This window comes from Anopheles stephensi, chromosome X (assembly GCF_013141755.1).
Source record: "Anopheles stephensi strain Indian chromosome X, UCI_ANSTEP_V1.0, whole genome shotgun sequence".
Lineage (NCBI taxonomy): Eukaryota > Metazoa > Arthropoda > Insecta > Diptera > Culicidae > Anopheles > Anopheles stephensi.
Genome location: NC_050201.1, coordinates 2,919,729 through 2,946,104, shown reverse-complemented (window position 1 = coordinate 2,946,104; position 26,376 = coordinate 2,919,729). Strand labels below are relative to the sequence as shown.

Sequence of the window (26,376 nt, the reverse complement as noted above, 5' to 3'; positions counted from 1 at the left end):
TGCAAAGAGTACCTCAACGCTCAACATATGTCAATCAGTGTCGTCTGGTTGCGTTGCGGCACCTAGAACACACTCTGCGGGGTACTGCGGGTATTGATATAGCTGAAGACTTCGATCGGGGCAAAACCCCAGTTTCTTGCGAGGGCGTTGCTGCTGCCGAAAACGAAAGCGAAAATAATCGACCACCAAATATTCCAACGCTTCAGGAAACATCGCCACCAAAAAGACGCTACGGCGCATTGCACTTCCGGTTAGATATGGTCCTGCCTTCAACCTCCACCCCTCAACCCATATACGCGCTACTCGTGACGTTTGACCGACGTGACTGTGGAAGGCTCAAGAAGCGGCCAACACCCACAAGGAGTTTGCCTTCTGGAGCACCCGTCAATCTAATCGGAATGTGGCCTCCGGCGGTATCGGTTGCTGAAGGAGGTGTTTTCATTTCCGGTTAGTCCCTCAAGATGGAGGCAAACTTCCCCAAAAACACCCGGAAATAAGGAAGGTCAGCCACTTTGGCCTACCCCCTTGGATAGTAGGCGCACCGAAGCAACTGCAGACGACTTACGCCTTGGTAGTGCGATGAGTTTCTTTTGTTTTCGTTTTCGCGTTATCATAAGTCGAAGTCGCGTGCCGTCTGCTACTGTTGAAATATGGGTATAAAAAATATTGAGAAAATCTGTTCCTTAAAACCAAAACACGGCATTCGGAACGATCCCTAGCCTTGCGTGTGCGAGTTCCGACCCTCTTTTTTTTCTTGTTGGGCAGAATGTCTTGATGGACGTTTGACAGTTCGTGGTTCACGGTTTTGGGCCGTTTTTACCAGTCCACGAAGAAGATCTTCACTGACACGATCAATGATTACATGCAGGCGAACGAACAGCACCCACACCCGAACGGGGAGCTATTTGACACAACACTAAGCACCACACCAACCACACACTATTTGGCTTACCAGCTGTCAGTTAGTGTGTGATGGGATTGGATCGCAATCGAAGAAGTGTGATATAGACGACCTCCGGCACCCCACCCAAACACAATCAAACTTCGTCCTCCGTTACTATGGGCGATGAATGGGGTTTTTTTTTTACCAACGAGCTACTTCAAAGTTCGCACTCCAACGCATTCGTGAGCTGTTGACAAGATACCTTTCTACGGTTATCAGGGGTCAGGTGACATGCATTTGCAGTAAATACTTACCCTTCCATTCTGTACAGCGTTGAAAGGAAATGAAACACACAAACGATATTGGTTTTCATCGTAGGTTTATACGTAACAAAAAGAAATCTCTATTTCCGGTTCCAGCGTGTTTTTTTTTACGGTTGCTTCGTCATTTAAATATCAGTTTGAGATGCTATAGGATGCAGCTTGCCAGTTTGTTTTGTTTGCCACTCTTCCTACACCTCTTGGCTAGAGACAATACAATTAGTTTACTTTCCCGTATATTCGAATTTTTCAATCCCATTCTACTACTATCGTGCGCGTGTATCATTCGTGTTGATATTATTTGAGGGGAAGTTTTTTCGTCAATTGTTTTGTTTTTTTTTTTTACACTTTGAAAGATCTTTTCAACCTGTTTCAATACATTTGAGCGTTACGATTACATCTGGTGGAATTCGGATTGTTGGGGGGGCGTTGTTTTTTCTTATAAATCTCCTTCAAACATAACTCGTCTTGCACCACTTTTTTTATAATAAAAACACCAAATAATCGCAATGGCAGGACAAACACAAAAAATAAAACGAAACAATAGAAACGGCTTTTAAAAAGGCAAATATATAAAATATATTTTTTTACCGGCGTATCAATTTAATAACTACAATAAAATTATTACAAATCTAGTGAGTGTATCGTACCGCTAACGACTATAACTAAATAAAAAGCAAATTACAAACGCACACACACACGCACGCACCGCATATACAAGGGGAGAAGAAAGCATGAGCAAAACCACTGAAACACGAGATGATAAACAAAAACTAAGCAAAAATAAGCTTTATGATATCACTTTACAGAAGAAAAGAAGAAAAAATTGTTCTACTATATTGTTGTTTGTTTTTTTTTTTTAATTTTTTTTTTCACGTATATTATCTGTTTTGTTTTCTTGTTCGTTTTTTTACTCTTTTTCGGGGTTACTTTGTTTCGTTTTTTGTTTTCACGTTTTTTTCCTCTGTTTTTTGGTTTCAGTTCATCCTTCCCTTTTCTCCCTATCTATTTATGCTACTGTTTGTTTCATAAATAGTTGCGTTTGTTTTTTGTTTGCGTTTTCTACGACATTGTTTTGCATTTAGCAGTGTTCTTCGATTTTAAAGGAAAGTTTTTTTTTCTCTGTTTCTTTTAGTATAGATTTTTCTTCTAAAAGTTTTGCTTTTTCTTTTGCTCTGTGTGTGTGTGTGTCTCGGTGTTGTGCAACGAATATTTTTTTCCTATTCGTATATCCCCCGCCTCAAAAATTTGCCGGAACTGGTTGTTCTTGCTCGCATCTAAAAACGCATCAGTTGCTAGTTTTACTTCTCTATTTTGTCGCTCTGTTTTTCTCCTCTGTTCCGTTTTACGCCAATCGAATCGCTTAATCATTAATATATACAAATGTGTCTGTGTGTGTGTGTATGTTTTTTCCCCTTTTCTTATACGTGTTGGAAACTTTTCTATTGTTTGTTTTTCTTCTTTTTTTTGCATCACCATTTGTTTAGGGTTAGTTGTTTTGGCATATTTTTTTTAATGTTTAAACTTACGGCAACAAAATGGCAGAAAACGAAATCCGAAATTTGTCGGTGTGAAGTTCTCTTTTGTGTTGGTGTGTGTGTGTTAGTATATGTTTGGTATCTTTGTGTGCAAACAACGAATTTGTTTTCCTTCCACCCACTCGTCACCTTCCTCTATCCCTCCCATCCCACCCCCTCCCCTTTTACAGCTAGTAGATCTCTCCCATTTTTGAGCTATTCACATTAAAATGTTACTTTCACTAAAAAACTTAATGTACAATTGTGTGTTTGGGCGCACGCACACATACTCACATACGCACACGCACACACACACGCTTCTTACGGCTCAATGTGTAGCCCCCCTTTTTTCCTCTTCCCGAACAGCTTGCTCTTTTAATCATTTTTTTGGTTTTTTTGTGTTAAACTTTACAAAACTTTTAAAGGAAAAAGAAAAGTTTAAACAGTACTTACACACATGCACAGCTGGTTTTGAGTCCCGATCTGTCTCTCCAGTCTGCTACACTTTCGCCGATGTAGCGGAGAGAGAGATAGCAAGAGAAAAGTGTTTGTGTTGGAGAGAAAGAGAGAGAGAGAACAGAGAGGAGGGGGGAAGGAGAAGGAAGAAACAGGATGCACAAATAACTAATAATCCATAACACAGATACTTTACAATATACAATATACAAACACGCTGTAGTGTGTGTGTGTGTCGTTCTCAGGTCATATTACAAGTGTCTACATGTTTATAACAATAAGCGATTTTGACATAACAAATTGAATATTCTTAAAAACATTTAGACACTTACTATACATTCTGAGCGACACAGATTCTCTTCCAATTCGATATTCGAGGGAGTAAAAGATCAAGGGCGATACTCTCGTTTTTTGCCTGCTAGGGGGGAAAGATTCTCTTAACATGTACGTGTTTGTATGTGTGTATGTGTAACGAAGATGAGGACTCTCCTTTCCTCTCCTTCCACTGGAAAGCTCATCAACACACGCCTAGACCCAGATGACCCAGATGACAGGATCGATCGGGACGTTCACAAGTCTCCAAGACCTGCGGACGTCCGGTGTCGTCGGGATACACGGTGGCCGCCCTGTTTGTTGTTGTTGCTGATGGCCCGGAACTTGCGATGCGCCTCGGGCGCGCTCTGTGAGCAGATAGGGCGGGTTCCTGGGTTTGTTGCTGCTTCTTTATTCTTTTTACTTCTTTTTGGCACGTTCTGTTACAGCGCCCCCGGTGTCCGGCTTATCGTCTCCACATGCCGGACGCACCGGCCGTCACGCCCACCCCAATCCCGGACCCGTTCCGGCGCATCTGCTCAAACTCGTCCTGCGTGGTGCGCTGGTAGGTGCGCTGCTTGTCCTCAAAGTCCCGCAAACGCTGGTTGTACCGTTCGAGCTGTTCCCGGAGGATGGCGTCCTCCTGGGCGGCCCGCTTCTCGTCCAGCTCCAGACAGCCGATACCGTCCAGACGCTCCATATCGAGCCAGCCCCGGAAGCGTACGCACACACCGTTCATGATGAAGTGAGATTTAATGTGAACCTGCAGGAAAGGATGAAGAACGAAGAGTGCACGTTTAGTGTATGTTGGCAGAGGACGTGCAGCGAGTGTGATTAGAGTAGCTAAAGTAGTACTGTTAAACGCGCTGTCAACCGACTCCAACTCTTTCCCCTCGTTGCTTTGCTTGTTGTAGCGGGCATGTCGTGACATCTTGTCATTTTTATTGACGTTTCACGATCGGAGGACCACCGTGAGCCTTTCGAGACCTAAGTACCGAGCCCGATTTACGAGTCGCTCTCCAAACAAACAGCATTAGGGGACGCGGCACAATCGATGTTTACATGCCGTTTTAAATGGGCCCGAAACAAACATGCCGCCGGCACCGGGCTGAACGGTGCTCCCGGGGGCTTATTGTCAGTGACAATGTTTCGTGTGTAGCGCGCACAAGGGTCTCAAATGTCACAGCTCGTGGGCGGGCGGGTAAAGAAGGCTGGCAGAGCGATAATTTACAGCGCTTGTTTTACGCTCGTTAAGCACCGGAGCGTGAGACTCCCGGTTGCCTGAGATGTTCGACCTTCGTCGTCGGTGGCCGCACCGTCACAGACGCACGAGACAGTCACCGTTTGCGTTGAAAGCGTGCGTCATCTGATCGCGCCGCAGGATCCCGGGGAAGATTCGACCGGGGTTTCCTTGATCGTGGGTCCCGGGAACCGAATTGCAATGCTAAAATACGCACGAAAGCCTGGCACAAGTCTCTGTGCAGCTGCCGGCAGCAACAGACGGTAATTGGATACTGGTAGACCTTTTCCCCCGGGGTCGGGGTCCACACTTAACCTTAAGTGACGAGGATTAGCCCGAGACGGACGGAACTAAGCGGCTAAGCCAAGCGGTAAAAGCACAATAATTAGACGCCCGTAAGCGTCGGAACATGTGTAAAGGTTACGCGTGGACGGGCTTTCGGGTTCTCCACTTTGTAGCACGCTTCATCGCATCTTCCGCAAGTCGCCAAAGTTGCTACACGTCCTGAAGACAGAGGAAACAATTAGTGGCACGCGAGCGCTCGGAACACTTCCTGATGTACGGGGGCACGTTGGTGTTTGCAAAATGTGGGTGCCAAATGTGCCAGTGACATATACGGGAGCGAATCCCGTCGAGTCCGTCAGCTGTGTGACGTCAGTGCGTTCGAGGCAGATCCGAACCCTGTCCAGAGTTGATTGTTGTTCTTGGGTGCTCAATTACGATCATCGTCGCCTCGATTTGAGCAGGCAATGTGGAGGTGCCCTCGAGGAAGTTCTCCAACATCTCTCGCTCCTGCCAACACCAGCTGGTAGATGGGGCGGCACGCAGTTTCCGCAGCAGGTTTGCGTTCTGTGTCGGAAGTGCGAAAATACGTTCGCTCGCACCGACCGTACTCCGGACTCCAGATGGTGGCCACACGTGCACGGCGTGGCTCCTCCACTAATGGCTCAACCGTTTAACCGGCCGGGGTTGTCTTAAGCAGCAAACAAAGAGCAAAAGGTTTTGTAACCCCCGAAGCCAGGTTTGACAGGTCGGTTAAACCATCCGGACACTTCCGCCGTCCTTCCATTTGCTACACTGCTGCACATTACAAGCAGGTATTAACTGCTGCTGCTCCTATTGACATCGACACGCCGCCGTCCCAGTTGGCGTGTTTGTTGTTTTTTCGCCAATTCTACTGTCATTCACCGTGTTCGCGCACGTTACACCCCATTTTGGCCGCTTTCGGTTGCTGTCAGGCACCTGAACGTTTCCGGTTCCGACGCTATCCAGCGAGACAGCGGGCCACGGTCGGCCAGCGATGGACAGGAAGCCGTACACAGACGTGGAGGCGTCAGCGCGTGAAAATGCATCGACTGTCAATTGGACAATTGGAGCGACACCCCCTTTCCCAATCGGAGCGGAGGACTTGCAGACGAACGTCCAACGGGGGGAAGTAATTGCATAGTCGCCACTCAACCATGTCGCAGGTCTGCCGTATTTCACCAACTGCTCAAACCCCAAATTCTGTCTGGTGTTACTGAGCCCCAGGACTCGGGAGTTACAATGTGTTTCACTTGGACTGGTGAGGCTCCTTTCATCGACTCGCGTACTACCGAATAAAGATACAGCTTGGATGTAGATTTAGCTCACACACACGCGCGCGCTGGAGCACCCTCGCAACCAATCCGAAGGAGGAGTGTCCTGCCGTGCGGTGACGCCACCCTCCCGGAAAAAAAGAGGCAACCATCAATCTTACCACCAGGCTATCTTCCACCACCCACATCACGCAGCTGAACCAGCAGCAAGAAGGTGCCGCCGGTCTGCGCAGGACCAGAAACTGTGTACGTCTGTGTGTTCGAGTCCGCGAACTTTGCAGCATCAACGGCCATTATCCTGGGGGTGCGTGTGGTCGTGTCGTCGCGTGTCACACCAAACTCGGGAGATATTGCCACGGTTACGCTGGAGAGTCTTTTTTCTTGGGGGATGTGCATCTGCACCATTTCCGGATATCTCGGCTATTGTGAGGACACTCTGAAGGTAGCAAACCAATTAGCTCTTTCTCCAATGCATGTACAGAAAAAGGTTAGACAAATCTCCTTATTAGTACCGCATGATGCAATATGAAGTTTCTACAAAAGAGCACCGAGCAATCTTCCAGCAGCAAAAAAAAAAGCTGCGGACTCCGAGAACAACATCAAACCCCGACAATTCTCGGGATGGATGCGATTTTGCCAATAAAGCTCTCAATTATCCTTCGGGTATCGGTTCTGCTTGTTTATGTTGTCAAATTTGAACGTTTTTTTTTCTTTTTTTGGAAACCCTGGACGACGGCCTTCGCCTCCTTCTCCGAGCGAGGTCCTGCCCGACCGGCACGAATTGCATTCGCTCTGCTGCTTATTGAAAATTTACTTTTCAATTATTTCAACCTAATCGATCCTCGGTACTCTCTCTCTCGCTGCTTCTCGATGCAGAGGTCCAGGCAGGCAGCCAGACAGGCCTCTAGTTTGCCGGCTCTCGAGAATGCAGCCCGGCACACAGGTACACCACCAACAAACAAACAACACACAAAAAGGGAAGCCAACAAGCAAAAAAAAAGGTCGATGCAGTTGGTGCCCTTTTTTTTGCTCTCGAGTTGAGCTTCTTTAAAATTGGTTCCTCTGTTCGATTCTCCTGACGTTCAAGCGATTCCGATCATTACACCAGTACACCGGGTTCGATTGATTTCTAATTTACGGTTGCGCTCTCCGAAGCAGCGGTGTGAGCTGTACGAACATCTAGACACTGGTGATGGACACATACCTTGCCGTGCTCCTTGTCGAAGTCACACTCCTTCTCCAGTCCGAGATGGGCGGGATGGTGATGGTGGTGATGGTGCGGGTGGTGGTAGAGGCCATGGTTCGGGTTGAAGACGAGCTGCAGGTTAATGCCGGTGGCGGCGAACGACACCTCCGTGTGGCCCTCGCAGCATCCCGCCCGGAAACGGCCCCGCCGTTCCTCGATCGGACGATCGCGAAAGCCGGTGTATCGTACCTGAGATGGGAAGAAAGCGTGAGCAATCATTTATTAGACTCTGTGGATACCGAGTATTTGCTTAAAGTTACAAGTCTCCGAACAAAAACACCCGTCCCGACGGTTTCAAACTTAAAGCTAGCTGTCAGTCGAAGAAAATCTGGTGTGAAGGTACATCTATAGAGAAGATGCTCGCAAGAGCATGATTTCTTAGGCTATCGCTTTAACTGCGCATCAACACGACGAAAGGAGGCATCCAAGGATGGGGATTCGCCGTGCAGGAAGCCATTTGCTAAATTACGTCACACGCTAGAGAGATCCCGAAGAATGGAAGTTACCAGGCATGCGCTATTATCGAGTCAACACCAGTCAACATCCGGCAGCCTCCCCGGCGGCTTCAAAGTTGGTTGACATTTTTGACTAAAGCTCAACTTTCGTTACTATTGAGATTTTAATTGATATTTAATTAAATGAACATGAATTTTGACTTGAAGTTCCATTATTTTATCCTCCCTCGGACATCAATAAGTGTACCGATGCTGTTGTTAAAATCCCCGGATACCCGCGTCGGCTAATGCTACATTAAACAAACAGCAAACCGACCAATAAAACTCCTCCCGGAGAAAAAGCAGGTTAATAAAGTCACACCGAGCACCCTTTGCGCGAGACTTGCCCAAGAACTGTTTTCTGTGGACGAGCATCGTTTGCTGGGAAGCGCGTCTGGCGGCAATATGTGTTTGGAGTCAGCTTTTTTAATTACTGTTTACAATGGCACACAAAACGATCCCAACACTGCGTCACTAGAGCTGGTCCGGAAACTTCGGCCGAGCGAAAAAAAAACCTCCCCCCCGAAAGTGTTCGATTTTTGTAAACAAAAGTGCACTGGTCGCAAGAGTCGCAAGAGTATGGCGCCCGTAAAGAATCTGTTGGCTGGCGTGGAGACTGGGCCTTAAAAAACGGAAGCGACACAAAACAAGAGGCGCCAACAAAGCGATTAACGAACGATGGGAACCTTTTTTTATATGTTGAAGGTTTCTAAACAAAAGCGGAGAACTCCTCTTTGAGAATGGTGGACTGTGTCTAGGTTTAACTCTTCCAAGATAGTCTAAGATTTTGACCTGCAACCAAGGCGTTGGATTTTACATCCCATCGAGATAGCAAGAGATATTCCTTTCAACGTTCTTCTATCCCTAAACATCACCTCCACGAACCAACTTACCTCACTATCGCGGCTCAGCTTCTTGAACAGGTCGTCACTTTCGAACTTGGACTTCTGGTCCGGCACTACGCGCGGCATTTTAAAGATAAACCGTGGCTTCGGCTGCTCATACAGCCCGATCGTATCGAACGGGATCATCCCAAGGGCGGCCGGATCGTTCATCATGGTGAGGCAAATACGGCCAAGTGCAAGTACCGCGACGTGCGAACGATCTTCTCCCTACTTGCGCTTTGTTGACTTTGATTGAGCGTCCCTTCAAGACACGACACTCGCCCGGATATTCACCCACACACTGGAACACGATCACACTGACACGATCGCCAAAAGCTGGCCTTCTGGTCCCGATGGTTTTTGGTGCGTTTGATTGAAGAAGAGATATTGTTGGTTGTGAGTCGGCGCCAGGTCCCGGTCCAAAATAAGGTGATTTGATGAGCACGTGACAAGCGCGTTTTTAATGGTCGGGCTTCAAAAAACAAAAATCAAGATCGGTCGCCTCTCGTGTACAGAGCGTTCCGGCTGTTATCCTTGCCTACCCTAGGCACATCGGCATACGTCACACCAAAAACTACAACGCCACACCTGCACACCGCAACACAAGCAAAACGGAAATCAAATCACGCACAGGACAACTGTCACTTTTTGGAGACGATTTCGTGTTGTCTCACTGTTTTCTGACACCTTCGCAAGCTCACACACCAAGTACAACGAAAGCAACCACAATGCACCCGCACACTGCACACAAACTTCCAAAGTCGCAAATTTTTCGCGTCGGCACCACACCAACAACGGTCGTATGTTTTGTCGCGTCCACGTCACACGCGCGTCGAGATAAATCTCTGTACACCAGCAAACATGCACGACCACGGTAAGCGCTACGCAACGCAACGAGTTCGTGTACCGACTCCGCTGGCTGGTTGGAATGGAATGACACCCGGTACGGACCGCTCGCCAGCATGAAGGAATCGAAAATGGAGAATTCCGAAACGGAACTGCTCGAATCGGTTCGGTTTCGGTTGGTGCAAGGGCCGTTGCACGCATCCCTTTCCCACTGCCGGCCAGCTACTGTTGCCGGCCCGTACGCTCGGTTGAAACGGGGCGGAGCTGTCAGCTGTGCAGTTACTGTAGCAAGGGGTTTCGATAGCTAGACCCTCACGCAGCGAACCTGTACTTCGAGCTCGAGTAGACGGTAGCCACGCCTCTTTGGATTATTTGCTGACATCTGCTCGAAACTAGTGACTGAAGGAAGGAGCCTGCCTGATGTTGTGGAAGTAGTTTGAACAATGTTTTTTAACTACAACTAAGGATAATTCTTGGAACTAGCTAACTTTAACATTTAAGTTTAAACAAACTACTGCTATAAAAGGTATCCGGAAAAAAATGCTCCAGAAGAATCTTTCTGAACCGTCTTTATCTCCAACAGAAACTGTCCGTCGGTTTCACTTTCGCCAATAGAGTTTCCCACAGCTACCCTGCTCACAACGCACCCTCTGTCGCTGTCCTTTTTGCACACATACGCACACGCCGCGACTCGGGACCGAACGTTCCACCGAACGATGGATTAAAGAGATTATTCTCCCGGGCGCGCGTTTGATGTGAAGAGTTGTGCTCCGAGGCTGCTGCTGCCTGGCCCTGCACGCGAAATCCGAATCAAAGGGGGCGTTGAGGTTTTGCCGAGCATTGGGCGGGCGGGTTCGAGAAACCGGAAAGGAGCATCACCAACCTCCCCCGCAACATCCCTTGTCACGCACACACACACGTAGACTGTCCGCGGTAGGTTTCAGGGCAATATGGCGGTTTGGCGGCATTGTGGTGCCGTTTTTTGGCCTGTTTTTTAGCCGCCGAAAGCCGGCGTACCACAATCGTACCGGTTTTCCGATCTCACCCTCCCCCCCACCCCAATCTCCTCCATTTCATCTCGCCCTTCGGTTGGATGGATCCTGGTATACGGTTGCGGGTGTTTGGAGTTCGGAGATCGTGCTCGGGGATGTCAGGTTTTTTTGTTGTTGCGTACTGGACTGGAGCTATCAAGGGGGGTTTTTCGGGTTCTTTCTTTTGCCGACGTCACTATGAGAGGTGAGAGCGAGCGAGAATGATCCTGCTGGTGGGGGGAGGTGGTAGCTTTGAGCTGGCGTCCTTAAAACGGTTCCGGACGGATTGCGAAAAGGATGCTGCGCACACATAATAATAATCACCTTGAAAGGATTAGAGGGAATGACGAAAACTGGGAAGACGTTTCGGTGTCCTGATGTCACACAAGGGAAAAGGAGTTCAGTTTGCAGGAGGTTGGGGAGCCGTCGAACTTTAAAAAGGGTGTGCATTACCCTTTTGCGTTACTCCAACACGCCACGCCGTCCCGTAGCTTCAGAATCCCGATCCAATTTGCATAATTTCGGAAGCTTTTTCGTTAATGAGGTCCTCAGTCTTTGGGAAGGGAGGGACAGAGCTGGAAGAGAGGTTAGAAAACAGTGGAGATTTGTCTAACTACTTTACAGATACTACTTTTGCGTGGTGCTCCGGAGCGAGACATTGAAGTTGCGCTGTTCGTTTCGTCGAACTCTCGGAAGTCTCTCTATCTATCCCTGTCCTGTCGGCTAGTCATCGTAAGCGAGTGTGAGTTTCTATCGGGAGATGTTGTTTTTCGTTCAAATAAAGAACATTTGACGTTTTGTGGAAATTTGGCAAAAAAAAAAACATCGAGGAATCAATTCAAACACAGCGACTCGTGCAGGTTGAGATATATGTTGGACACATTCGCGTTCAGGTTTTTTGTTGTTACTGCTGCCTGGCAGTAGGCGACCAAACCAAACACCTACCAACCCTCTTACCGACAGCGAGCAAAGATCCACGTCCTCCCAACCTCCCACCGCCCGGCCGTACGCGTGTGGTAGTGTGTGTGTGGTAGACGTGGCGTTTGTTTCTACTATTTGCAACCGAAACCAACCCAATGAATCAACCGACGAACCAACCACTTGTGTGCGGCCGATTGTGGTAGGCTGTGGCTTCCTACCGTGGCGTTGTTGTTTGGGGAGGTGAGTCCTCGGCAGTGACAGCCGAACAGGGTAAAAAAGGGACGACCGGGAGCAGAAGGAGTCCTGCTTCTTTTTGCTGTTTGCTCAGAGTTCGCAATTATGTGCTTCCCCCCCTGCCACTTACACGGCCGTACCCCATACAGGAGGCGGGAAACATAGCCCTGGTGGATGGGGAATGGTTGTCCTTTTTTTCCTGCCCCATGTACTCTACTGCTTTCTCGCTTGCTGCTTACATTGGCGAGGGTCCTTCCACCAGGACGCTCGGTTGGAGGCTTCGGCAACAGTCTGGCCCTGGAAAGGAACGACGAACGACTCTCGGAGTACTTGGTAGGTGAATGCGTTCGACTTGTTGGCACGACAAGGACGAAAAGGATCTCCACACACACACACACACGTGCGCGTGGTCAGGATGCTGAGAAAGTTGGAGAAAAACGGCCACGATTCCCACCGTGCTTTGAGCGACCCACAAGGCAGATACATCCCCGACAACCTGAACATTTTCTCACGTAAGCGTAACCTCGCAAATGTGGCAACTACCGAAAATTCCTTGGTGTGGGGGTTTTCTTTTTCTTTTTTTTTGTTGCCACAAAATTCTTCTGAGCCCATCATTCGTTGGTTACATGCGCTGGAACAAACAAAGCACCCATAAAAACCAACGCCCTCTTTAGTGTAGGGAAAAGCAAAAACCCTGGCAAGCTTTTCTTAACTGAAGGTTGAAAAGAAGGATGGTCAATATCACTTCAATGTCCTTTAGGAAGTGATCTTTCGGTCCCCCCCTCTCCAGAAACCTCTCCCGAGCTAGCTATTAATAGGTTGGTGTTTGTGGATTCAATACTGCCAAATCCTGGTGTGCAAGGGTCTCGCCCTGGTAGTCCTTGAGCACCTCGGCTCACCAGACAAAGGCCACACGCAGTAACCGACACAGAACGGCAATATACTGGCCACCGATCGACCGACCGACCAACCCACAAAACAGCCAACATCCGCATCGGAAGTGGGTGGGGGTGGGAGGAGAGCTGTCAGAGACGTAGGGGAATAGCTCTAAAAGGGTTCAAACACACACACACGGAAAACAACCCCCAAACCGCTCAAACTAGCCAACAGACTCGACCCGAAGTGTGTGGCCTGTAACCCTGGTGCTGCTCTGTGTGCGATACATCCTTCGCTATGTGTGTATGTCCAACGAAGGAGAGTTGCTGGCGGGAAGAAGCGAGACCGAGAGTGCCCGGCGTCCGGATGTGCAAAGGAGAGCAATATGGATGCTTTTGGATCCTTGGATTGGGAAACACAGCCACAGGACACAGGCTTTCTCCGAGATCTACATCTCCATCTCCGACTCCGAAAAGCGAGAGAGCGAGCGAGCGAGCGAGAGTAGTACAGACAGTCCCGAAAATGGGGCCTCCACGGCACGGCTCCACGCGAGAAATCATCTCCGATCTGTCGGCTGGAACGATATTCCGTTCTCGAGCATGTGCGATGAAGACTTTCCCCCGCTTGGATAATGGAAGAGATAAACGAGGATGAGTGGAGGGGGGGGGGGGGGAGAGGAACTCCGAAACGCGATTGGGGGTGGCCACCCCGTTTGGTCGTGCCCGGGTCGGATCGCTCGGGACGGAAGGAGGCGTATAAAACCCACAAATCCGCACGCTTGTCACCAAACGATGGCGGCCATTTTGCGTGTGCCATTTGTGGGCACACTTTCTGCCCGTAAAATGTTGGCCTGACGCTGCTCGCCATATGGGAGAAGGTTTTCCCGCCCTTCGTGTGTGTGTGTGTGTGTGTGGGTGGGTTGGTGTATGAGACCCTCCAAACTCCTCCGTATCTTCCACCATCCCCGATCCTTCGCTGGAGGACAAAGTCCTCCAATCTTTTGCTGCCCGGGACTACCCCATCACCAAACCGATCCACACAACCAACCATCGAGTGGTGAGCCAGCGAGAAGTGGTTTTTGTGTGCAAAATGAACACCAACCTCCGCATCCTGTTTTGCCACCCACCACTTGCTGCTTCCGCATTCTACGCGAGCACAGAACCCTCCAGATACACGGCAACGCGCGCGCATTGCATAATCTTTAGGTTTGTGATGATGGGTTTCGTGTGTGGCTACTGTTTACAGCGAACGGGTAAAGGCACGGATTGGAAACAAAGGTCCCCAATATACGTTCAGCCAATTTTAAGCTGCGGCCCCCTTACCAATGGATGACTTCCTGGGGCAGAGCGAGTCCTCGGATGTTTTCACCAGAACTTTCAAGACCGTTTCTGACAGCTATCCGTGTATTGATGCGTTGACATTTTCACGCGGTAATGCCTTCTGCTACCAACAAAAACTCGTACTCGGAAACTCCTCCAGTGACATAAGCCAGGTGTCACCAGATTTCTTGATGCCCTAATGAAGTCTTCCGGCCTTCTGAGCTTCAGAATTAGCTAGATATTATATCATCCTATCATAACACTTATTAAGAGCTTATTAAACATTTTAACTACTGTGTGAATAGTATATCCTCAACATTGTCCAGGAAGTTACAAAAGAGCGCCGAACCGAACTGCATCGGAGCACTGTAAGCTTCTGCTCGCCGTACGGTGCGCCATGTATGATGAACTTAGACGATTTTCTAACCTCAACCCGGAAGCATACACCCAGTCCGTTCTCCAAACTAACTCTCACTTTCGTTGAGGTCGGGATGGCTCCCCCCCAAAGACTAACCTTAGCCAAGGACGTCCAAGTATCGCAGGACACCTACACACCCCTTACAGACCCGGCATCCAAGGTAACGGTTTGCGGCCAGCCACGGACACACACCCGCACGCCATACTCCATCTTCGAGAGTCTGGAGTGAATATTTGTATCGGGGTTTTTCGAGGGTTTTCGGAGGAGGTTCAAGAAACCAGACCATACATGGTTGCCAGACACACAATACACAAAAATCGGTGAACCTCAGACCACCCGCGGTCTGGAGACGCTACGCCAGCGGGGTCTGCCGCTCGATTGTGATTAGCTTTATCGGTGAGTTTTGTGGTCCGCGTCCGCCATGCGATCCTCAGCGCTGGGGCAGGGGTTGGTGTCGTCGCCATCGTCGAAATTGGTACAATCCAAATGCCAAAAAGTATAGAAATTAATCAATGTGTGGTTCTACACACATAAACACACAGCCACACGCACGTCAACCACCAGATGTTAATTTAGTGGTCGCAAAGTACGCGCGCGTGTGTCTGTTTTATAGGTTATAGGTTTTTTGTTGATGTGCTGCGCTTTTGTTTGTAATTATCCGATGAGTTACGGTATATCTCCTTGTTGGTAATATTGTGCGCCGCGTAGGAACCAGCACCATCCCCACCGCCGCGGAGTGGAGGGTTCCGACGCTTCCAACCAAAAAACCAAGCCCAAGCGGGTACGAGGTTACCACCGTGCGTGCGTGCGTGCGGCATGCCCAAACGGTACTTACGACACGAAATTACACCTCTCCGGGACCGCCACCACAATTCTGGGTAGCAATTTTTGTTTTGTTTGTCCTGTGTTGTTGCTGGTCAAATTGCTTCACACCGATAGCCCACTACTATCAACAAACAAATCAACGTAGCGACAGACAGCAGCAGCAACAACAACAGCAAAAAAAAAACCACTCCCACAAGCACACAGTGGGCTAACCTAAAAAGAGTTAAATTTGCGGTTGCCTATCGCCCCATCACGTAGGTAGGGCACGGTGTGTAATAAGCCGACGTGTGATATGGTGCGCTCCAAACGTGTTTCTAAGTTGACGCCAATATGGTGGCCACCCATTGGAGGCTTTTCTCGTGGTTGGGTTGCGATGGTGTTTGTGGGTGGGCGATTCGTTGCCGAACGTCCCGATACATTGTTGTGCTGCGCATCCATATCTAGCAACCGAAGATTCCGGATTGTCTTGCCGTGCCTGATAGCGTCCGGACCGGAGGGTGACTTCAGATGGGATATACATTGTGCTGTGCGCAGGAAGATGCATCTCTAGCTAGAATTTACATCACTTCGCTTCCAGGATATCTTCCAGCGGAGGGAAAACTGCGATACTGATGCGTGCCTTTCGCCTATCCGGACGGGAAATTCTCGGATATTGCGTATTGTGATGTAATGGGCAAGCATTGCAGCATTGCCTGATGCCGACGGGGTTAGCCGTTTGTGTCCAGTGGTAGCACCCGATGGCCATCATGTGGTCCGGAACTGAAATAGGACACTCTCGGCCGAAGCAAAAGGGCCCACCGACGATTGCCCAGCGTGGCGAGTAGGGTACGCCCGAAGCAGCTTGAGCTCGTCGGGATCGTTTTGTCTGAGCGCATCATTAGTATGCACAAACCTCGGGCATCGGCCATTGGGCCAGGCGAACTGGACACGTGTTTGCCGATTTGTTTCTTCTTCCGGAGCACAGGACGTTTGGCCGGACTCTTAAGACGACCGGATAACACTCCCGCTACACGTGTGCCGCAAGTGCGTCCATTTGGTGCCGTTAAAGTGGAACCATATGAGGCTGTGCGAGTGCTTGCTGCGGACATGTGTCAAGAGCCTGTAGCAGGCCCGACTTCGATGACTCGCGCTGCAGAAGGCTTCTACGCTCGGAGCGACTAATTTCGTGTCCCCGGGCCGCTGTTGTCATTCGCGTGTCACGAGGTCACCTTGCCCAACGGCTCGGTGCCTGTGAAGTAGCGACTGCCTCAACAGCTACCGTGTTCCCGCGAACAATGGCTCCTCACCGGGGCTCGCTGCTGGTGAGCCACCCGAAAACAATGCGGTGCAAGGTTGGCGCAACAGTCGCACCAGGTTTGAATCCTTCCAGCGCACCCTTGCTCGGGATTGAAAGAGGTACCAACGGTGCCCGTTCACCAGTGAACTGTAACGACTCCGACGGGCGACGCGATTTTAATTCGACGAATTAACGGGGAGCTACATGCTGGGTCTGTTTGTGCAACTTTAGCTCTGATTAAAATGCCGTTGCGCCCCTGCCGCGCGTTCGTTACTTTATTGAAGGATTTTTTTTTTCGTTTGTTGTTGACTCGATCCGCCGGGTCCTTACCGGGATGCCGATATTCTCTCACGACTGATTCTTGCATTGTTACAGTTTCTTTGCGTCAAATTTTGCGTTCCTCCATGTCCGGATTTCGCTCCTGCTGCTGCTGTTGTCATATCAAAAGCCGTAAGGATCGCATTTTTTTTTCTTGTTCGGTCCTTGTCGTCTCGGTTTTAGTAATCGCATCGCACAAAGCACGACCCCTCTCAGGTGATGATTTGGAGCACAACGGTAGCGCAACACACCACCGGGCTCGCCTGGGAACGGGCTGCTAACGCGCCGGGACGAAGTAACGAAGTTTGAAGTTGTCAATCAAAGCCACGCTGAGGTGCACGGCAAGCGTTCAGCTTCTGCTAATAACGTTGGGCGAGAAGAATTGAGCCGGGGATGCCTTACTCTTCCGCGACGCGTCCCGGCATATGAAGCTCATGGCAACTGGGAGACTCTTCAATTATCTCGTCTGATCATCCTCAGCAAACAGACAACTTTTGAAGTAAAAATTAAAAATTACATACTTCAGATTGTACGCATCTTTGATTGATCCAATTCGATTGGCGTGGAAGCTGCCATACACCCATCAAACATTGGACAAAGTTGACGGAACGGCACAACCGTGCGTAATCCGAGTAGAGTTATCTACCCGGCGGCATTTTTCCCCTTTTACCGTGCTCCGGGGCGTTTAGTCTTCGCCGCTGGTATGAACGAGCCGTGTGACAGCAGCCACACGAGCAACACGCCGACCGTCGGATGATGCTTGTTTAACAAGCTATGAATGAACGCCCTGCTCCGGGTGGTGGTTTGGATGGGGGGGGGAGGAGAAAACGGAGGGCCTGCGATTTTTGGGCTCGTGTTGCGGGTGTAATACGACGCGATACCTAAACATCCATTCCGTTGGGTTGATCCCGGGTAAAGGATCCGTGTGCAGGGAGCACTGTGTTATGAAAATATTTGTCCGTAATCGGAGCCATCGGGGCTTTGTTGCCGTGTTGCGTTTTTTCTTGTGGAACCGTTGGGCAGGGTGTCCTCGCGGGGTGTGTTGGGATATTGATTGGGAGGGCTCCCTACAAAACAGAGCCTCCTTCAATTTGATCTCTGAGGAACGGTGTTTGACATACCTCCGGGGATCAAAACCGAACCGTCAAGCGTCTCGTGTTCTTGAGAGAGAGAGAGCTAGAGAGGTGGTCCAGGTGAGGGTTTTGAAGAGTCGGACGAGAGCCTGTCGCGAGAGGTCATACTAATCGTCCAATAACGATTACAAATGTTTTCTAGACATCAAGTCTCAGGCTACAACATGTCGGCTGGTTGTTCATTTTGTTTCATCACCTCCGCCCGTCCATCCAAAAATCCGTCCTCGCGCTCCAGTTACAGCCAAACTGACCCGCAACTTCTTCCAAGATCGAGCGCATCTTCAACGCTGATTAGCATTAATACATTCGGCGAAAGATTTTTCCCGGGCCGAAGCTTAAGATCCCGTCACGGCACTCCTCGGATGACAGGTAATCCGATTTATGGGCAGGAGAGAGGTATCGCCGGCAGCCAAGCTGACAACCGAACGCTTCGATCAACCCGAAACGTTCAATCGGTCGGTTGCAATTTCCTGCCAAATGGACCATCCCGTGCAGGATCGCAGGTACGTTCCCCCTTAATGGGCTCGTTCCGTTGCGCAAGTGTGCCCGGTTCCTTCATTAGCGTAACCCGGGCCCCGTCTGTCCGAGCTGCAACGGACGATACCTGCGCCCGAGTAATCGGATTCGGATCGTTACGGCAACCCAGGGAACAGATCACTATCGCGAGAGCACCGGAAAATGGGATGAGATACGCACCATCCGCGCACTGTGCCGTACTGCCCCCGGCCATCTTGCATCCTCCAGTTTCGTCACGGTACACCACACATACGGGGACAATATTGTCACTTGAAATCGGGCCGAGGTCTTCTCTCTACATCAGCGTTCTTCGTCGAGCACGTAATCCATCCTTGAAAACGGTTTTCACTCATCAATGTGATAGTCGTAGCAATAGAAAATCTGATGATAGCTCGTGGGAGAAATTGACGCTTCACCTAATGCGCCAGGAATTCCATTATTATTCGGCCCGAAGTTCTCGCAAACGCTTCGGCTGCTAATCCTGTTTACGTACCAATTCTCGTAATGAAAAATTGAAACATTACGCTGCTACTGGTGGTACGCCAAGACTTCGAGCTCCAGCGTTCTGAGGAGTATCAAAAATCCTCGAAACAAAACAAAAATCCTGGTAAACCCACTTACGGCAATCCCCTTCGGAAGACTTGTTAATAATAGAACAGCACACACATACGCACTGCCCCGGCTGGGTCCGGGACCGTCTATATGGTCATCCTTTGGTCCTTGCGCCCTTTTGTGCTCGACATCCTCCAATTGCTGAAGATGAGGCTCGGGCCCGTATGTGGGCCCCGTTGTTTTCACCTGGTACTTAACTTCAATTTGAGGGTGCTCCGTACTGTTACATTACGACAATGGTGATTTGCGGAGGAAGCTGTTCCGGGTTGCGATCCGGCCGAACCGGGATGATTACGATGCTAATGCCATTGTTCGACCGGAGTCCAATCTCTGGGCTGAGGTATTTTTTGACGTTGCTTTTTCGATTCCTCGTGTGTGTGTGTATCTAGTTGTTTTTTTTTCTTCTCCCAAAACAGGGATTACTTAACATCTTTCGCAACAAAGAATCGTAAGAAGACAGACGAATTTAGAGCGTATTAACGCAATCGAATGTGTGCGATCGGCCCCTTTTTTAACGGAGGTGGTTAGTTTTGATGCAAAAAGTTAAGGTTATTATTTGCGAAACAATGGCGCAACAACAAAACACACTACACAACAATAGTGTGCTCAGATTGATCAGGCCTGATTCCGGTAATGAGAGATAATGGGCTTCAGGGATAGATTAGAGAGAGAGAGAGAGGCCGAGCGGCGTTCGATACTTATCTCGGCCACCCATCGCATGTGCTGTTATTATTTTGGAACATGAAATGTCATTATCAGTTGTTTGTTTACCTAAGCCTGATGAAGTCTAATGACTCGCTCTCTCTCTGTCTCTTAAACTCTGTAAACTAGCCATCCCGACTCGTTTGTTTACTAAAACAAATGCTGTTGTTCATATTAAAACATCACATTGCATACATCTAGGGAGTTTGAAGTTTTTTTTCCCGAAAATAAGCTCACAACACCTCGTTTAAGGTAATATAATCTGCTTAAATAGCTCTCGCAGCTTATTCGAACTAAAAAACGATGTCAGTGAGCGATAGGAGTCATTGAGTACATTGTCTAATGTCAACACAATAGTGCACGCAGCGTCTTCTTGCCTACTTAAGACGCACCAGGCTTAACACCGTCCACCATCCATAACCCCCGGGTAGCCTTTGGCCACACGCGGCGCAACAGTGGGTTTTTTTTCCACCCCGATTGTGTTTTGTCGCCGCTTAATCCGCTCAGCCACACCAAAACAATATTGCTGAGCTACCGAGGCCCGACGGCTTTGGTGAGGCCTTGCAAGACCTTCTTATGCAAAGTAGCGAACTCGCAAAGTTTGCACCGCGCGTGCAAAACAATGCTCTTGTTTTGTTCGGTTTCGTTCCCAAAACTCCTCCCAACATAATCTCTTCTTCCCTGCAACCGTTCAAGAAATCCCGAAACCGGAAGCAAATGATTTCTTTCTCCATGGTCGCCCTCGTTAAGCGTTGAGCGTTACGGCAAACTGTCAAGGACATCCGCGTCAAATCGTGTGCTGACCAAGAAGTTTATCTCCCCCTCCCCCCCCCCCCCCCCCCGTACCTCCAGCTCCTCCGTCTCCTCCAGAGTTTTCGGAAGCGTTGCGAATTAAATTCCCGCCAGGGACGGCGGACTCCCCACCGCTTTCTTCAATTACGCAAACAAATAGCAGGACGGAAGAAATCAACACTCGAAGGTATCATCAACTGCTCGTTATCAACAGCTATCCATCTCTCGGCACAGCCGCACCATCCCCAAACCCCGGGCGGAAAAAAAGGTCGAAAAGAGAGAGAGGAAGAAAAAAAGGAGGGAGGGGGAGGATGTAATAAGAGTGGGTGGGCTTTTCACAGCCGAATCGATGTTCGTTTCGCTGCGCTTTGATTCCCGGCTTGCTTCTCCAGCAAGAACAAGACGTCCGCCATTGCCCGATTTTTTCACCCCACTCAACAACTCCCACAGCACACAGCGGCGCCTTGAGCGGCCCGGTCTCTCTGGAGGGTATTTGTTTGGATTTCCTCCTTTCGGTTTGCTTTGCGCAGCACGCCAACCCATCACGGAACATGGAAAACTGGTAAAGGTTACACAAGTTCCCCGCAGCTGGTGGAGTTACCGAGCCGGACACGGATGTGAGAAAGTCAAGGAACAATGTTTTATTGAGGATGGCGAGCTGATGGTGGGTTTTTCCATCCCCCAGGTTTTGTTTTTCCCTTTTATGGATACTGATATTTGAAACCTAACCTAAAAAATTCCAGATTTTGCATCAGTCCCGCCGTGAGGACCAGTTACGTACTTGGAATATTGCGAAATTCGCACCAACACACACACACACAAAATCACAACTTTGCGCATCCTTTTAGAAGGATGGAAGACGTCAGGACTCTCTTGGAATAAAACCCCCAACCACCTCCTCCAACCGGAGAAGGGAAGATATTAAATATGAATTTTGGCCAGGCACTCACTCCGCACAACGTCCGATAGGGCGATGGAAACTCCTGTTGAAGGGGTTTCCATTTTTCTGCCCAAATCACCCATTTCGCAACGAAATGCCGATAAAGCAGTTTCCCCCATCTCACACTGGAGTCATGCATAATGCACACGGCTTCAGGAAAATCTTGGCAAGCCATCTCAAGCTCGTCTACAAGAGCATGAGTCCTCCCTTTGGCTTGTTTCTCAATTTGTACCAACAATCCTGACAGTTTTCGGGCGGAAAGTTGTTGGGTGTTTTTGTGGGTTCCTTTCCTTTATGCGTTATGAGCTCTCTTCCTCCCTAAAATGCTCCTCCAAGGTTTCGTGTGTGTCTTTTTTCTGGGGGGCGGAAAAAAAAACTCCCGGAAAATCGTTTATCAAACGCTCTCGCCAACTGTTGGAAGTGCTCCATCCACCATCACCTCCGAGGACGGCTCTCGCTGTATCCTGATGGGGGGTTTAGCAAACTGTCAGCAAAGAAAACACCTTCACCGTTCCAGAATTGGAGGTCCTCGGTGAGTTAAAAAAAATCCCCCCCTCCCTCGGTATCACAAGATGTGTCAAACAAACACGCTTGCTGGTGCGAAAGAATTCCTTGGTGCTTTCGGGTGCAAAACGGCATAAGGAGGCCGACATCTTGGCCGATGAACCAGGCCAGTCTGGATACACACGGCACGAACTTTCCTGATCGTTGCTGACACGTGGAAAGCACGATGTCAACAAGGTCTTGCCGTTTGTGCTTCTTCTGGAGACATTCGCCGGGGATGGCTTGCTCGCTCGACCTCCCCCAGTTCCAGTTGCAGTTGGGGACACGGATATCCAGGTCGTTAGCCAGGACCAAGTTCCTTCTTCTTGGGCGACAACAACAAAAAAAACATTCGGCTGTGCCCTGGAATGCACCGCTACACCGATGCATACGCTGCTGCACTCGCTTGGTGTTTTGTTGCCGACGACTCTGGTCCTCGCAAGAACTCCGACAACTTCGCATTTGACAACTTTTCTCCTTGTGCAAGTGCCTTGCACCGGTGTGGAGAGACCTCGTTTATCCTTGTTGGGTGTTGCACGAGCTGGTGACAGCTTTGCTGACGTTTTCGGTGCACTCCGTACCGTACGCGTCTGCCTTGCGCACATCCTCACGCCCGTTCGCCAATTCCGCCTTCGAGCTAATTTATTTGTTTGTTTGTTTACGGTTAGCTCGCTTATATTGCAACGGGCTTTGTCTGCGACGTGCCCCAGGCCGATCTTCGATGAATCTTGATCACGCACAGCTTGTCGCTTTCTTCGGCCGGGATCCGTCTCCCAGGCTTTTAATCGCCGTCCCACTGTGAGCCGGTTACCTTTGGCCCAATGTGTTTACTCAATTACTCACTGCTAACGCTCGACCGTTTGCTCCTATTCCCCATATGTGTGATGGCTGGGTGAATGTTTGTTTTTTTCACTCTCTTACCGCCACATCTTTTGTCCCACATTTTCAGAAGAATCTCGGCAAGGGACACATTCGCAACAATGGCGTGCGAGGTCGGTCGGGCCCGTCTGTCCGTTCCCCGTCCTTCTGTTTGATATCTGTTTTTAAAGCAATCTCTTTGTTGCCGTGTTTGAAAATATGTGGACACTTTTTGACTTTTTTACCGGCAAACAGTCCTAAATCGGTGCCAATTCTTTATCTTGCATTACTTTTTTTTTGCTTCAGATACTGTTGATGTTTGTACAGCGTTGTGGGACTGTCTGCTGTATGTTGTGCCTTTCCCGACGCATTATTCCTTGTGGCAAACGCGCGCTGCGACAGACAATGGTGTGCGGGAACGGTCCGAGAAGCGAGGAGTTTTTTTCCGTTGCACAATAGACTCGATAAATCATGTCCCGCGGGTTTTCTTTGGGCTTTGGGCACCGTTGACAGCGAGCTGGTAATAGTGCGACACCGATCGATCCCTGTGATGCGTTGTGAAGTAGGCAGGCGAGACATTACACGAATCCTGGCTGGTAATGCGAACGACAACATAAAACCCCTCACGGATGATGATGTCGTTTTTTTGGATTGTTGGAAAAACTAGACATCAAACACTGCATACGCCCTGTGGAATAGCTGGCAATAGCTGGAACTGGACAATGCGCACAGCAAAGCTTTTGTCTGTCTCGGTTCGCCTCTTCAACAGCTTCCCGGTTCGGGTCTAATCGGGTTACGTCTTCATTACCAGCACTCTCGCCAGCTCTCCCTATACCCTAGGATTGTAGCAGATTGCGTCCTAATGCGAATCGGCAGATCCATCGCTAGAAGACGAGATGTCACGATAAAGAAGCTCAAACATCAAACAAACATGCAAACAGGAGAAAAAAGCTGATCCTTAGATCGCCGAAGGAATCGGTCCATGTTTAAGTGACACTTCCTTTCGAAGGAGGCTCAGGAGTCCTCCTCCTGTTTTTTTTTTTGCTTGGTGATATCCTCTCCTTAGAAGACCTCCGCCTATCTGATGTTGCTATTTTGAACGATCCTAGTTTTTTTGCACCTACCGTGCTTCAGCAGAGACCTCAGCGACTTCCTCGGCAACTTCCGATCGTATCGTCCCTAAACGGATCGAATCAAACAAGCAGATTAACGCAATTGGAAACGAAGGTATTACGCACCGGCACAACACAGACAACAGCAACGACAACTAAATCCTTCAGATACGAAGCGCTGATACACAGTCGTGGAAAAGGGACACCGCTCGAGCACCATTTGTTTGGGCAATGGCTCAAAACTACACCGATCCGTGCGTGTTGATAAATTGCGCCTTCCAGGCAGAAGATACCTCGGGGTGGGGTCATCACCGTACAGTTTGTTTTAGCGTACATACAACACGAATAGGTGTACATGTAGGTGTCCTCTGTTATGTTTCGTTTTGTTCCGTTATCGACACGATCTTGATCCTTGGCTGGGCGCACCAGTGCTGCAGCAACAATACTAATTAGAGCCGCCCTGTTTAGCCCAAGTCTTGAATCGTCTTCCGCATTCTATACCACGTAGGTCCCGAACTTCGCGAACTTCACGATCCTAGATAAGCCAGCTTTGATGCTGCTGCGTCCGGTTGCCGCGTGGGAATTGGATGACTTATCTGCTCGTCTATCGATACCCGTGCGCACCATTGTCTGGACACAAAAACAACAACAACAACAAAACGCTGGGCACGGTAACCTGATTACCGGATGGATTACGTACACGTATGTCACCATGCAAGGATGTTTCCCGGGACGGGACACGGTAAGGACATGAATGGTTCATTCATAAACCGGCGAACCGTATCATTGGGATTACGCCATTATACCATTACGTTCTTGAAATGTTCGCAATCCTTTGCAGAGAAGGAGGGCGTTGGATATCGGAGACTTGGACCTGAAAAAAAAGGTGATGTCTATCGGGAAGCGATATTCTCAAAGTTCACAAACAAGCTCACCAACTATATCCTCAATCCTTTGCAGTGAATGAGAGGAGGGCGTTGGATATTGGAGACTTGGACTCACAATGTGATGTCTATCGGGACACAATACTTCAGGACATCAGGACACGAAATATTGCAATATTAGCGGAACTCTAGCAGATATTTGTTTGAGGCCCATTTTAAACATCGGAATCTTCAGGATTCTCTTTATCCAGGTTTTTGAGCCACTCAACGGAACCTCTCGTTGCAGCTGTGGAGTATGATGTTCGCAACTCCCTCGTAGGTAGGTGGTCACTTACCGCGCATCCGTCCAACCGTGGTGGTCCACTGCAGTTTGCGTGTTGAGTAGCATCAGAATCAGAAACCCTGAAAGCCATCATCAATACTGTTTACTCATTGTGGGCCATCATCATCCATTTGCCCGTATCCAGTTGGTTGGAAAAAAGTGGCGGAAATTGTGTGTGTGTTTGCATCGGGTTTTTGCGCAGCCCCGTACCTGCCCGGGAGCGCTTTGCAGCTTGCCATCAAAAAGTGTGCAATTCAATTAAGAAGGTGACAACTTCTTCACTCGCACAGCGGATTGCTTAGCCGCATAATGAACCGGACATGCACGAAGCTCATTCATGAAAAGTCAAACTGCGTGCAGACGTTCAAGACGTTTGCAGCGGTCCCGGAAAGTGGGAGAATGGTACCGTCCGAAGCTGTTGCTGTTAAGATGCGAAATTAGCTTCCTGCAAACGACCCGAAGCCGGTGGGAGGTTTGCTTCACAAAAGAGAAGGGAAGTTTTGCCGGGAAAAGACCTCAAACCTGCCCGGCCATAAATCCGCAAAAGGTTTTCGGATTTTGGAAGTCCGAGCACACACACACAAAAGCGCAAACGAAACGGTACAATGGGTAGTGCGGAAAGCGGAGAGTGAAGAAGTTATCAATTACCCGATGCCCTTTGGAGAGTTACAGCCCAAAAGCGTCCTGGAGGGACGGTTGTTCGGACCCACATCACGGTTTGCAATTTTTTCGGCAATCGTGCGCGCTCTCTCTCTCTCGCTCTTTCTGGGCGATTTTGCGATTACCTTCCACTGCTCCCGTTGCGTTGCTGTTTCCCACTCCAAAGCGAGCGTGTAATGAGCTGTCAAAATGACTGGCAGATCCCTGGACGGCGGTACGAATGATGACATGTTGACGCTGTTATCCGACGCCATTGATCGCACTAGCGGGTACGGCTGCTGTTGACGTGTGCATTTATTGTCCAACTTC

At 49.2% G+C, this 26,376-nt stretch overlaps 2 protein-coding genes across 2 annotated transcripts in view; one reads left to right on the top strand and one right to left on the bottom strand.

Moving 5' to 3' along the window:
• LOC118503969 overlaps positions 1 to 25,410 on the top strand; it is a 54,360-nt gene extending 28,950 nt beyond the window's left edge. Inside the window, exons 3-5 of the mRNA XM_036037894.1 lie at positions 24,710 to 24,943; positions 25,043 to 25,087; positions 25,162 to 25,410. Of these exons, the coding sequence (XP_035893787.1) occupies positions 24,710 to 24,943; positions 25,043 to 25,087; positions 25,162 to 25,164 (282 nt within the window). The 3' untranslated portion in view covers positions 25,165 to 25,410. The remainder of the gene's footprint in view (positions 1 to 24,709; positions 24,944 to 25,042; positions 25,088 to 25,161) is intronic.
• Positions 1,246 to 9,911, bottom strand: LOC118503964 (protein big brother). Its single transcript, XM_036037880.1, has 3 exons — positions 8,939 to 9,911; positions 7,510 to 7,740; positions 1,246 to 4,251 (listed from the first exon to the last, which is right to left on the bottom strand). The coding sequence occupies exons 1-3, from the start codon at positions 9,101 to 9,103 to the stop codon at positions 3,955 to 3,957; spliced, it is 693 nt and encodes a 230-aa protein (XP_035893773.1). The 5' UTR covers positions 9,104 to 9,911; the 3' UTR covers positions 1,246 to 3,954.
• Positions 25,411 to 26,376: the final 966 nt, after the last annotated feature.

Coding starts and splice junctions, on each gene's coding strand:
- LOC118503964 (XM_036037880.1), bottom strand. CDS start 9,103: ATGATGAACGATCCGGCCGCCCTTGGGATGATCCCGTTCGATACGATC. Junction 7,741..8,938: donor AGCTGAGCCGCGATAGTGAG/GTAAGTTGGTTC, acceptor TTCCCATCTCAG/GTACGATACACCGGCTTTCG. Junction 4,252..7,509: donor TCGACAAGGAGCACGGCAAG/GTATGTGTCCAT, acceptor CCTTTCCTGCAG/GTTCACATTAAATCTCACTT.